General features: G+C 41.8%; 1 protein-coding gene across 1 annotated transcript in view; it reads right to left on the reverse strand.

Moving 5' to 3' along the window:
- LOC143377649 (uncharacterized) overlaps positions 1-13,786 on the reverse strand; it is a 50,948-nt gene that overhangs the window by 6,100 nt on the left and 31,062 nt on the right. The window contains exons 2-3 of the mRNA XM_076829192.1: positions 3,699-3,838; positions 1,332-1,481 (exon numbers count right to left, since the gene is read on the reverse strand). Coding sequence (XP_076685307.1) covers positions 1,332-1,481; positions 3,699-3,837 — 289 coding nt within the window. The 5' untranslated portion in view covers position 3,838. The remainder of the gene's footprint in view (positions 1-1,331; positions 1,482-3,698; positions 3,839-13,786) is intronic.

A 13,786-nucleotide genomic window follows, 5' to 3' on the forward strand; every position in this document is an offset into this window, starting at 1 on the left:
ACCGTTGTCCGAAATCGCCGATAACTAGGACGCGCCGTGTCGTTCTTTTGCCTCCCGTTTAATTGATTAAAACCCGTTCCTGGGTGGTACTCGCTAATTAGTCGGGTCCATTAAGCCTCGTTCTATCTAAGGAACGCGGAGGTCTGCATGCTCGATCGTACCACCCGCTGGATGAGGCTGTATTAATTACAGAAAGACACGTCGCGTTGCTTCCCACCGAATGGAGAACGGACGTGGTCGTTCAATTATTTTTTCACGAACTGTGGTATCGCTCGAACCCATTCCTTGGGCTCTGCTGAGGTCCTGACAAGATCCTCCAGCGACACGCGCAAACGTAAATAGTGATCTTTTATTATTTGTTAAGATAATTATTTATCTTCAGTTTGTCTGGACCCCAGCAATTGTGCAAATAGGAGGTAAATGTAGACTCGATAGCGATTGAACTGTTCGAGTACTCAAAGAAAAGCAAATCAAATTGAATACACTCGAGTAAGTATATCCCAAAGCAGGTGAAAAGAAGGTTTAAGGGGACTAGGCAGTCGAAAAATCGATTTTTTATTGCATTTTCCGAAAGTACTATCTTTTCTGAATAAAATGCCGCTTGGTTTATAGTAAAATTCGCAAAATTGTAGATTTAGCAAATAAAAACGTCAAGCGGCAACCTATAGCGTCGCCTTTGCCCAGAAACTTTAAACGCGTTTTTCTCGAATATTTTTCCCGATTGTGAACGAATTGAGGTTCAGATCGACTTGGAAAAAATTACAGGATGTGTAAAACATGTGCCATTTCGGGGCAAACCTCTTATAGGGTCAGTAAAAATTCGAGATTTTCATAAAAAAAATTAAGAAGTCACCAGATTGTGGTAGCGTACCATCATTGTTTGTACGCTATTTTGCGAATTTTACTATAAACCAAGCGGCATTTTATCCAGAAAAAATAGTACTTTCGGAATATGCAATAAGAAATCGATTTTTCGACTGCCTAGTCCCCTTAAGTAAGTATCTGAATTAGCCGAAAAACTAGAAGGTAGAGGTGTAGGTAAGTATTCCAATACACCTAATTCTTCGAATATTCGAATCTTAAATTCGAATTTTCCGGTTTTCGAATATTTGGATATTCGAATACTTAGAATATGCAAATATTCGTTACAGCCCTACTCGAAGTAATTAGTGAAATAAATGAGTACTTAACTTGGATACTGGTTACAATGGGACGAGTCTCGTTCGACTCGAATTTACAGCAGCTCGAGTGGCTCGAGTACTCGGCCAACTCTAGAGTGTGGAGGAATGTTGGGAGAGGGAGCGAACGGAGAATGAATCAATGTCCAATACCTTTTTTGCACTTCTTCTGAATGGTCTTGGTCTGCTCGCAGGACTTGTCGCCCTTCTTAAGGTTCAGGGTACGGGACCGCGTGTTGGTCTTCGAATCGCATTCCGACCATTGACCCTTCACGTATCTGCACGACGCGGTGCTGCCGGATGCTACGTCAACACAGATGCGAAACGTCAATAGGGATAATTGGAGGCACGACCGATCAAGTGGACTGAAAAATTTCCGAACGGATAGCAAGGCTCTTAATTACGAGCACAGAATTACTTCTCCCTGGATCGACTGTTCCTGGTATCCCCCTCTTTCCTAATTAGACATCTATTCTTAGACTTCCTAGCCAAGCCGGCAGAAAAACAAGAGAAAATTCTGCTCCCAGATCAGTTTCAGAGTCAGTCCAAGATCAACTCCAACCCCGCTTACCTCGGCTCCATTGGGATCTAAGAACACTCGTTCAAACAAAAATACCCGCGATATGTTCGAACCCATCACTACTACGAACAAATGTAACACGCGTTAAAATATATCAATCATCTTAATACTCGAGGTTCATTTTACAAGAATAAAATAATAATACTTGTTCAAACAAAAATACTTGAGACGCGTTCGAACACATCACTACTTTCGCCAAACAATGCCCAAGTTTCGACGTATAAAGCACCAGCCAAGGAAATGCTGAAATGGAAGAGTAAGCCCCATTTCTGAGCCTTAAAAATCGATTTTTTCTTCGACCCTAGAACGTTCGGGGAGGGGGAGAGGATAGAAAGGAGTGAAATAGATTCTAGGAAGTTGTATAGGCCAGAAAGGATCTAGTCCAAAGTTGGAATTTCAGCGATGGCTTTCTTTCGGCCGACCCATCTCTACCTTGAAAGGGAACTAGAAGAAAAGTCCCCTCCCGCCCCGGAAGCTCCTAGCCTCGGGAATAAATTTCTAAGGGCAAATGATCTTAGCCCTCGACAATGAAACGGCGCACGGGCGCTGCTGGATGATATTTCAATTGTATTCAAGCCACGGGTGTGGAAGCCCGAAAGATGAGAAAGAGCTGCAGAGAGACAAAAGGGGCTTTTCATCTGTACGCCGAGGCTACGTCCTCGCGAAACGATACTTCACTCCCCCATAAACCCCTCGGTTCTCATCACCCCACCCTTCCGTGACCCTCGATCGTCGTCATAAATGTCGCGTTATCGACGGGACAAGGAAACGAAGCATCATCCCCCGTTACGGTTAATAATCGAGCACTTTATCAGCGCCATCTTCGCGAAGCGATACAGTTGTTCCAGGAGAACGTTCGTCGAGACCCTTTCGCGCGGAAGGCGCGCGATAACGATGGGTCTTGCGAAACAGGCCATGTTTTTAAGCAGCTGCATACTTGCAAGGAACGTTCGTTAACTTGAGAATTTAAAGAACTTTCAAACTGCAGAAATGTAGTTCAAGTGATGCCAATAACGTAACCATTTTTTGCTTCGGTAATGAAATGGTTCTAGGGGTGGAAAGAACCCCTCAAAGAAACTGTGAATTTTCGTATTATCGCGAATAAGTATTTGCAGAACCGTAAAAGATATCGGAAGAAAGTTAATTCCAAAGTTTTATGGTTTTTGATATCTTGCAATATGGTGATAAGGAGTTTTGGTAAAAATGTGTGGTGCGGATAGATTTTGGAAAAACTAATTTCTTCCGAAAATTCTGTATCGTCGTATTATAGGATGTCAAGAACCACAAAACTTTGAATTAAACTCTTTTCGAGTTCTGTTACGGTTTCGCAGATATTCGCGTTAATACGAAAACTCACAATTGCAATACCGTTTCACGTGTTTCATTATCGAAATAAAGCATGGTGACGTGATTAGCAATTTTTTTGGAATTCTCCAATTCTTTACTGAAATCCGAGCAAAAAATTCGAAGACATATTATATTCCAACTATATAATATATTATAATAAACCCCCTTTGTTCGAGTATCAAGTACAGGCAACCTAATCAGCGTTTTCCAGAGATGACCCAAGTATACTCTGCAACACAGAACAGTGACGATTTGACAACAATCCAGCTCCCCTTGCGAATCCCAATTCCCTTGTTTTAATCTAAACTAGATCTTGATTAAATCTCGGACTGAATCTGGTTCTCTGCTAGATATACCACGCATAAAACCTAGCCCCAACTGAAGTTCCTAAAACTCCAAAAGTTCAAGTGCCTGCTACATCGTCACCAGTCAGCTTACCGGTATTATTTCTTTGAGAAGATAAAACTTTTAAACGAGAACAAGATCAGAATGTATAGCGAAAGGTTTTTCCAAAGGTGTGCAGGAATGAAATTGTGGAACGGAATGGCCCCTGTGTCCAAGGCTTGAGCCGATAAAGCTGAATTATTTTGTACCTCGTTCCTTGGTGCCGCGAACGGTTCGCACGAGTACCTCCTTGTCGTCCTCTTCCCATAGATCGGAATCCGCCTCGGTGGTGGCGACGATCGTCAACAGGGCGACGCCCACCAGCGCCAAACTCCACCAGAGCTTCATTCTGAGGGGAGGAAAAGAGAAGCAGAGTTAAAAGGACGTCTCGTTAATCTTTCCCCTTTAATTAGCGTCGTTTTAATGATTACACCGGCGGAACATCGAAAGGAACGGCTGGATGGGCTCGAACACGGGGAAACAGAAAGAGGCGGTGGGGGGAGAAAAAGGGTACCACGTACACCGGAAGTGGAAGATCGGTGGAATCGAAGCGAAACCACTACCCGCAGCCGACGTTTTTCCGTGCTCGTTCGGAATTAGCGTTTCGCGACGGTTACTGAAACGTTCGCGATAATTTCCTGAAATATTCTTTTTCGACGTTCCGTTTTTGTTGGCCAGGACGAGCTTCGCTGGAGATTTTCATGATAAAAGCATGATTTAATCCTGCCTCTCTCTTTTTCCCTATTTTTTGTAGCGGTCGAGGGAAACTTCGGCTCGGAGTTTCCAACGATGGGTATATTTCTGCGAGAGCTCGCGTGGATACGGCTGAAACTGTGGGGAAATTGATTTACATCGAAGGCAATAGTTTTTTCCGAATGCTACAGCTTTGGGAGGCACCTATACTTTTTTCTGTGGGCAACGCGTATGAAATTTTATGGCGCGGAAGAGTTAGATTGTGCTGTTTGGGTGTGCGTAGGTGAAATGAATATTTGTGTGGGGAAAAAGTAATACACATCTTTGCCGTTATGCGGTTCATTCAGTCGATGTTCCGTAGAATAATGTTTTCTAAGCGTTAGTTGAGAGTAAAACACGCATATTGTCTTATACAAGCAAAAGATGCCGCGTGGAGGGGGATAGAGTGCGCGAGGGGCCCCTCCGATGGACTACACAGGTAAAAAAAAAAGTTCCATCCCTGAATTCTACTGTATAATTTCCAGAAGAATCAAGAGATGCGTCTCCTTCTCCATCGCATGGACCACAGGTAGTCACCATTTGTTCCAAAAATACTATTCACTTCACAAGACAAAAATCGCTTCAACTCGACGAAATGTTTTTCAAAAAAGGTAAACCCCTTTTGTCCTCACCAAGTTCCAGTATCAAAGCATCCAACCGAGTTCCCTGCAAGATGAACGTAGGTAGAGCCCCACAAAGAGGAAGAAAAACGAAAGAAAGAAGCGTCGCCTTCGCTGCCCTTTGAAACACGAAACAGTAAACGGTTAATGGAAAAATTGGAAAACGAGATCGACCGTAAGTAAAAGTTTTTCCAAACGACTTGCGAGGTCGACCCAGGGGCGATTGTTAGTCGACGTTTATTGTCTGAACGAGTTCGATCGGTTATCCCGGCAAAGTATCATCGAGTAACGAGATAAACGTCATCCATTGTTCCATTGGCATCGATATTGTCGAAATCGCCGATGCAAATGGAAAAGAATTCCGTAATCGCTGCGCGAACGTAAGAGGCGAACGAACTGCTCCCTCCCACGCGAAGAAGGTGGCCATGGCGGGGGGCTAAGGGCGTGCAGAGGGGCGGGGCGAATCGCTTTCGGTATAATTTCGTCGCCCCCGTACTTCCCTATTAATTAACATGACGATTTAACCAGTGCACACGTCCACGTTACACCCGTGTACAGGGGATATTTAATATTCCGCCCGAGCCACGATAAATTTCCATTTTTTTTTACGCGCGATGTTAAAGGGAGGGGAAGCGCTCCGCCGTTTATTTAACCGACTACGTTTGCGCCGCGTTATATCCACGAATAACCGATAATTATCGTTGGGAAGCATCCAAGCTTCCGGTTTTAACAATCACCTTTCTCCATCTGGCGTTTCGTTTATAATGTTTACGTTTGACCAATGAAATTGATTCTACTATGAACAGTGGCATGTCAAAGTAATATATATATGTATATATTAATTTCAGCTCTACAACCGTGAAATGGAATTGGTTTACAAAATAAAGTTTTTTGTCATTCTCTCCATTGCACACTTTGATTCACTCCCACTCACTCTCATTCACCCTCGCAATAAGGGTGAAACCCCTCCTCTATAACACTCATAATTTCCGCTCCATTTTCATTCTTTAGTCTCTCTCTCTCTCTCTCTCTCTCTCTCTCTCTCTCTCTCTCTCTCTCTCTCTCTCATTTTCTTTCCTTCACCTCTACATATACTAAATAATGCGTCCTAAATTATATTATTTGTTTATATAACCAAAACCTACCGTTCCTATTTTTATTTTCTGATACCTACCTCTATTACCTAATTGTCTGATTTTTTAGATTATTTTAACGTCTCTGTCTCCACTCTGTTGGTGTCTCACACTCTTTCTCACTTATATACTATCTTTGTACTAAATTATAATCGTGGATACTGTTTATTTTTAATTATATATCGACATTGAGATATAAAATGGCTTCCCAATACGATTCTGTGCCATGGACCTAAGAATTAAAGCCGTCCACCACTACTTCTCTCCTCCCGATCGACTGGCTCGACCTCCTCGTCCATGTTGAGACTTTGTGCTCCGTCCATTTAATTCTTAGGTCCATGTTCCGTGCCGATACGAGACTAAATTCGAGGTTAAGCAGGCGATCTAGTATCGAGACACCTCTATTGGGTGGCTAGTAACCAAGCACCTCCCACGAACTCTTTTCCCTCCCACCCTGCACATCTCAACTCCTCCGACGCGTCACGATTGCTTGGTACACCAATAGAGTTCGGTAATCACTTCGATCTTTATTCCCAAAAACATTGTTCAGTGGAAACAGTGTTCGAGGAGCCCCTATTCTCTAGAACCTCCAATTTCACCGGAACTGGCACAGCAATGTCACCTAATATTTTCGGGAGAGCCTGAGGAATCGTGCTAATCGCGATGAAAAGTGTGCAGGGTTTAAAAAAGGTCAAAGCTCGATTGAAAAAGTGAAAGAACGACCGGTTCATACACGATAAACCGATGTAATCCGCTATTACAGCCCCGTCGAAGCGAGACCTATCCGGGGGTATTACCGTCAGAAGTTGCAGCCTCGCGCGTAGTATTAATTCAGCCCGCTCGAAACCGTGCGGCGGATGAAAATTCCCGTTGGTCGTCATAGCGATACAGAGGCCCGACAACGCTAATCCTTATTAAATTATACACGGTCGTTCCACGGGGAACGGCGAGTCCGAGCTGGGAAGACCAGTTCATCGCTGATTCACGATTATGAATTTTCATGTAACACCTCTGTCGCGGGTCCAGCGGGCAAAAATGGCTTCGAGGTAACCGTATGACGCGTGGCAATGAAAATCTGCATTGCACGACCAACCTTTTTTTCATCCTCTATCCGCGAGTTGTGATAACTGCTCGCTTGCCAGCGAATGGGAATCGTTCGGTGAAAAGTGGGGCCATTTCAGAGCGCGAATAATCCTACGAGGACAATGGTAACTAGATCGGAGGTTTCGCAGCCGCTCTATAGTCTGATTTTCGAGAGTTGAGACCCGAGGCGGTTCCCTCGGGCCTCTCGAAAATCAGACTATAGCAGGGCCCAGGACGAAACGCAACCTTCCTTCTCGCTTCTTCCGTCCCACGTATCAACCGTTCACCAAACCCCCGCCCAACCATCTTCTCAGCAACGCACAGTACTAACTGAAGACACACTGCCAATTGAACACCTCCCCTCAATTGCTTTTTCCCCCACTCTTTCCTCTTAACTCCTCCCACGAAACTCACTATTGCTTGGTACACCTGTAACAACGCTTAAGCCTGTCTGCCACTTTAACAGAGCTGTTCAAACAGATTTCGTTGCTTTCTACATTGGAGAACCTTTGAAATCGTCGACGATGAAGAAGGTTCGAGAAGATTTCTCGCCGCTGTCTGCGATCCAGCAACGGGGATATCGGTTTCGTCGCGGAAATGCAGAAAGGATTGCGAGTTTGCAGGCGAAACGAGGTCGCCGGCGAGTGTAGGGGAGGAGAAGGATGGTTTTTTAAATGTCCAGAGGGGCGCAGCGTCATCGACGCATCGTAATATTCGTCAGGATGAGAGGGGGTGTATATTAATTACTTCCAAGAAGCAACTGTCTTCGTCGACGCAACGAGATCGCGGCTCCCAACTTTTTAAATTTGTAATTAAACTGGTTTCTTCTATCCTCCCACCCCCTCTCCCCCTCTCTCTCTCTCTCTCTCTCTCTCTCTCTCTCTCTCTCTCTCTCTTTCTGTCTAGCGGGTTCGGGAACTTGCGACCGTACTTTGCTTGAATTTTAATAAAGTCCAGATACGAAGTTTTCTGTCTTCGAGGCTGTCATTAATATTTATGTCGCGATGTAATTATATAAGTGCCGTGGAAATTTTTATTGCCTCGTTAAAATTAATGCCAGAAAAGTTGGTGATTCTTGTCTGTCGACGTACCATAAATCCTGCGCGGACCTTGCATGGGAGGCTTGCGTGAATGGTACGCGTACTGATGCTACAGGATGTTCAAAAAGTAGTGGTCACGGTTCTCCATCGCGAATATCGAAATAATTATGACACGTGCCTCCTTTGCAACCCATGGACGCATATTTTACAAAAGTTCTATTAAAATTGATTACATTTTTTCATTAACCCTTTCCAGTCTTTTCCCCAACTACAAATTATCTTAAAAAATACCATCACCTCTAGATCGGTCCACTTCAAAATTCCAAACTTAAAAAACATTCACTTCCTTCGCATCTGTACAATATTTGCTAATAATCCTCTGCTGTTCTTTCCCTCAATCGATTCTCTCAAAAAGAAAAGCCCGTACAAAGAAACTTTATTCCCCCATTTCGATTTATTTCCACCCAACAAATCACCCTATCCGGATCGCAAAATATTACACGTACGGACTGCATAAGAATGGCTTCCACGCTAGCATTTACAAAACCAGGTGCCACCTGCCGTAATTATCCGGTGATATGGGTTAATCAGCGGTTAGGAGGGGGCACAAAGAAAGTATCAACGAGGCAATACCGCGACGCGGATCCCCGGATCGGGCGGGATCCGTGCGGCGGGATCGAGAATGGGCTGGGGCGAGGCGGCCAAGAATGAATTCTAACGAGGCGGGACAGCGGAGAATGGGGCAAATCGGCCTGAAACCGGCGACGAAAAGTTTAATAACCGCGCGTTAATGAACGGCAGCTGCAGTTCCGCGAATCCCGCTAGCTGCAGCCGTTTCGCGCCGCCTGCATTCTTACCGAGTGAAAAGAACGGCCAGCGTGAAGGAAAAAAGGCCCGTCGCGCGGAACGGGGGGGAGGGGGAGAAAAGGGCTGTGAAAAATCGAGAACGTGGCGCGACGAAAAAAAGCTAATAGAAAAAAGGAATGAAAAATATGGAAAAGAAGGGAACGAAGGGTGGAGGGGGTGGGGCAAAGGTGGGAATACGGTGGGAGGGGAGGTAAAGTCTAATTGAGAGCCCGGGAAAAGGGAAAATTTGCGAGTGACAAAAACGGAATGTGATAAAGGAAAAATGGCACGGAGGAGGAACTTGAGTGGTGAGTCATCATAAGTTAAGGTTTTTTTTATGTGAAACAGTTTCGTGTGTCTGAAATATTAGGGAGCTTGTAGAAATTTCACTGTGTCGAAAGATTCTAAGTGGGAAGCAAGTCGAGTATTTCGTTTACACTTATTCTAAAGTAAGTATAAGCCTCTACGACTTTAATGATAACTCATACTCGCGATTGCATCATAAATTTTTTAAGAATTAATCGAAGCAATTATTTTCCAAGTGTTTTACAAGAATAAATTAATAAAAATCCATGTGGGGATACTTGTGTATTTTGCAATAGCTTTTCATTAGTACCTGATTCAATGTAATAAATTTAACTTTAAATTCTCATTTATTGAATACTAAAAAATATGAACTTGATCGGCTTTACTAAGCCAATATACCTCTGCAAAGCAACTTCAATATTTCCAGCTGCAATGTATATCCAGAAACGTATCTCAGTCTCATTGAATTAATAAGAACTATGCCGACAGTGAAGTTTAGTAATTTGTAGCATTGTCTGTTGTCACATGTTGCGGAGCAATTGGAGAAATAATTGACGGAAGTGGTGTAGATGAAAGCGGAGATGGTGGATAATAAAACAAAGAAGCTGTGGAAATGGGTTGACCAGGCTGGAACTGCACACGCGGCTGAGGGAATTAAAAGGAAGAGAGTGAGGTCGGGAAGGGGGCAGTTTAAGTTATGAGGGGTAAGAAAAATTGGGCAAGAAGCTGGGAGTGAAACAAGTGACAGATGAAGAGAGAAATGATGGTAGGGGGAGGGCGAACCAAAAGAAACGTGGAAAGGAGAGATGAAAGTGGGAAATGAATTAGTCGCGTGTGTCATGTCTGAGACAAATGAACGATATCGAGACCGAGGTGCGGGGAATATACTGGGTGGCCCACAATGAGTGGTACAATTGGGAAGGAAGAAAATTTATTTATAAAATATATAAATAAATGTGGTGCAACAGTGGATGAAATAATTGTTCGTGCAAAAACAAATAAAAATTTTAGAAGAAGCTTTAGTTTTCGGGATAAATAATTTCAACGATGAAACCCATCGATCAAGCGCACTCGTGCTCGATGCATTTCCAAAATTGTTTTTCTCGAAAACAAAGCGATACGTTCTGAAAAAGTTATTCCATCAATTTGACTTGTTTTTGTACGGGGATTTATTTCAACTACAATTTTCCATATTTATTGCTGCATTCTGTCAATTTATAGTCAGTCAAATGGGTACGTGCAAAATTTTCAAAATAGATTTCCTCGAGAACGAGAGCTTGTACGGTAAAATTGTAATGTACGCTTTTGTTTCTAGAATTAATTTCTCCGCAGTTTGGGAATGTATTAAGGAATATCCTGGATACAAAAGTACTTATTCGAGAGGGATCGATTCTCCAGCTGTTTCCGTTTATATTAATATTTCTTCATAAACCCGCCGTGCTCCTCCCTCACTGCGTATTTTTCATCAATTTTTAAACCGCTCAGGTTGTAATTAAAGTAATATGAACATTGTGTCTTTCACCCCACTTCTGTATGCAGTTGAATGCTAGCATTACCATGAAATATTCGATAAATCGCAACGCACAGAGAAATATCTTCGAAACAACGTGGTCGTGCAGAAAATTGAATATATTACAGAGGGCACATGATATTGTAAATTGTAATTCACGTTACCAGCACGTCACGACAATTATTCGTTATATTAATTTCCGAAACTGACATTCGGTCGTCGGTACCTACGATACGTTTCGCTTTCCAAATCGAGTGTTCTTTAGTTTCGTTGTCACAAAATGGCTTGGAAAGACCTTTTTGTGAATTTTTACAGATTCATAAAGCAGCCAAAAATAAGCATATATATTTTTTATTTGTGACATCTTCATCCCCCTCTGAAAACTACTTTAAAAATAGACAAGTTTCTCAGGATAATATTGCAGGATTTGTTTAAAAAAATAATTTAGTACATATACGTATCGGCTTGATAGTTTGAAAGGGAATTTAGAAAATTATTCTTGCCACTCTAATTTTCGAAGAGATCAAAGCGTAAAGTTTGATGAAAATTGAAGCGAAATATGTAGATGCAAAATTCACATGGAAATGTAATTTAGATCAATGTATGATCCTCGATTCTCTCTGTAGGTACTCAAATCTCTAAATAGCCCATTGTGCACATTTTCTGTTAAGGGTTTAATACGATTACAGTCATTAAGAATTCTGTATTGCGTAATTAATTATTGGAATAGTATTCAACCCTTTTTGTGCCAACCCTATATGACGTTCCACAATGCCACGAGGGAACAGTGGAAATTATTCCGCGCTTAAGAGTATTTTCGTGCGTCCATTAGGTCTCCATTCACCACGTATGTATATCTGTACACTTGTACGTCCTAATTCGAGTAAAATAATTGCATAATCCCTTTTCGACGCGCGATGCATGCGGATGCACCTAAAAATCTGAATCATCGAAGCCTGTAATGGAAAATGTCCTTATAATGTCTACCTAGGTGTATTAGCATACAGGCTCTTGCAAAAGAAGAGGCCTATCGACTTCCAAACGCCATTGAGCACTTTTAACCCTTTGCACCTCAATTATAACTCCTAGGCACAATGAAGAGTGAAATCAACGTTCGACGTAGCAATCATTTTAAAATTATAGTGATTTGCAAAGTACAAATTTGATAATTATAATATGCTTTTGGTATCACCGTTAACCCTGGAGGATACAGGGTCCATTTTGACCCGCCCTAAATATCAAATCACACGTGTTAGTTATTATCAGTATTATTTCTTCGAGCTAACATATCTTATCTATGTTTTCCATTGCAAGTGCCATTTCATAGAAATTCAGTTACAGTAATATATATTCAAACCACAAACTTCTATTTTACAGTAGGATGTTTATGAAATAAAATTGAAAGATATCTGCTAATTTATATACAATCTTTAATATAGGTACACATTATACTTCGCTAGTACCCCAAATGTCGTTTTCTTCTTTTTTATAAATAATTTCATAGGTAGTGGACTGAGACTTAAATCTTGTGACAAAGTTTGTAGATATCTTTTACCAAGAAAATTTAATCGAGTGAAATAAAAAGAAATGTGAATGATAAATACGACTAATGTAAAATACACGTATAAAAGAGAAATTTGGTAAATAACTCTAAATTCTTTGTAAATAGTGTAAATTTGTGGTTTGTGATATACCAGGGGACTGAGAATTTCCTATATACCAATAACAGCTATTTTTAAATATAAATAAATTAAATTAGCAGCTCTTCATTACTTGATTAGACAGTGACCGTGTGATCACCTTCCTCTGTTAAATTAAAAGTTAAATAATTTAAACATCAGCGAATCAATTTTTCTAAAATTTAACAGGGGGGTTTACTATTGCATAGAGATTCCTTCCTCCAATTTTCAAAGATTTTCGCTTATTTTTAATATTACTGAAGTTTATCCTTATGGTTTGTAACAATGTTTAAACGTGAAAACTGCAAAAGATTCCTATTTACGTAGACTCGCTCGTATACATGTAGTTGTTCAAATTTCGTTTGTGGAGGATTACAAATTTGAAACGCTAATTTTTTGCTACCAGCAGTGGCATTGCAACGAGGGTCCGCCTTCAAATAAACGCGCGCTACAAACGAGACGCGATTACGGTAGCAGAGGGAATTGCAGCGTCGGCCCTGACCGATCCCAGCCGCGGAAGCTGCAGATTGATTCGAAAGGGTGGCGCACAGCGACGGCCATACGTATAAATCATTGTTTCAAGGTCCCTTCCTTGCGTCGCCCACCCACGGTGCACCCGACAGAAGCGCATAGTAATATGCAATGCTTCGAGCACGTCTTCAAAGGGACCCTTGAAATTGATCTAGAATCTAGAACAGCGGGGGCTCGCCAAACAAGGATGGTGGGGGTGTTTCTCGACAACCTAGGAAGCTGGTGAATTGCGAATCATGTTCCATCGATTTCGCCTTTGTACTATGCATCCCATTCCTCGCGTAACTTGTACCACAAACTTGATTTATGATTATGTTACTTGGTTATTATGCAACCCTTAACGTGCTCCATGCCGCGTGAGCCACGATTTTTATTCAAAAGAGAAAGGCATTTTTGAGTTTAGTGTCTAAACGAAAATGGAATAAAAAGAAGTGGCTGTAACTGAATATTGCAATTTAGTTTTTTCATTAATTTTTATAGAACTACCAAATATGTATCTGAATTTTCAGAGTGACATGGAACGGATTAAAGAAGCAAAATTGTTTGATTTGTTTTGGTTCAGGTGGTGGGAGTATATGGAGCATAGTGGATACATACCGCGAAATTCCTATTTAAATATTACTGTATGAATCAGTGCACGTAGACTCTCAAAAGCTGAGAAAAGGGAAGTAGATTGTAATAGGAATAGTGTATAGATGTCTGACAAGGGAACATCCCGAACCTGGAAATTCAAAAAATTCTGAAACTTCGTGAATATGTAGGGAATTTCCCCCCGATTACAACGCAATATTTGTTTGCTGCCCAAATTCACTCTAAG

The sequence above is a fragment of the Andrena cerasifolii genome, chromosome 1 (genome assembly GCF_050908995.1).
Source record: "Andrena cerasifolii isolate SP2316 chromosome 1, iyAndCera1_principal, whole genome shotgun sequence".
NCBI classification, from domain to species: Eukaryota; Metazoa; Arthropoda; class Insecta; order Hymenoptera; family Andrenidae; genus Andrena; species Andrena cerasifolii.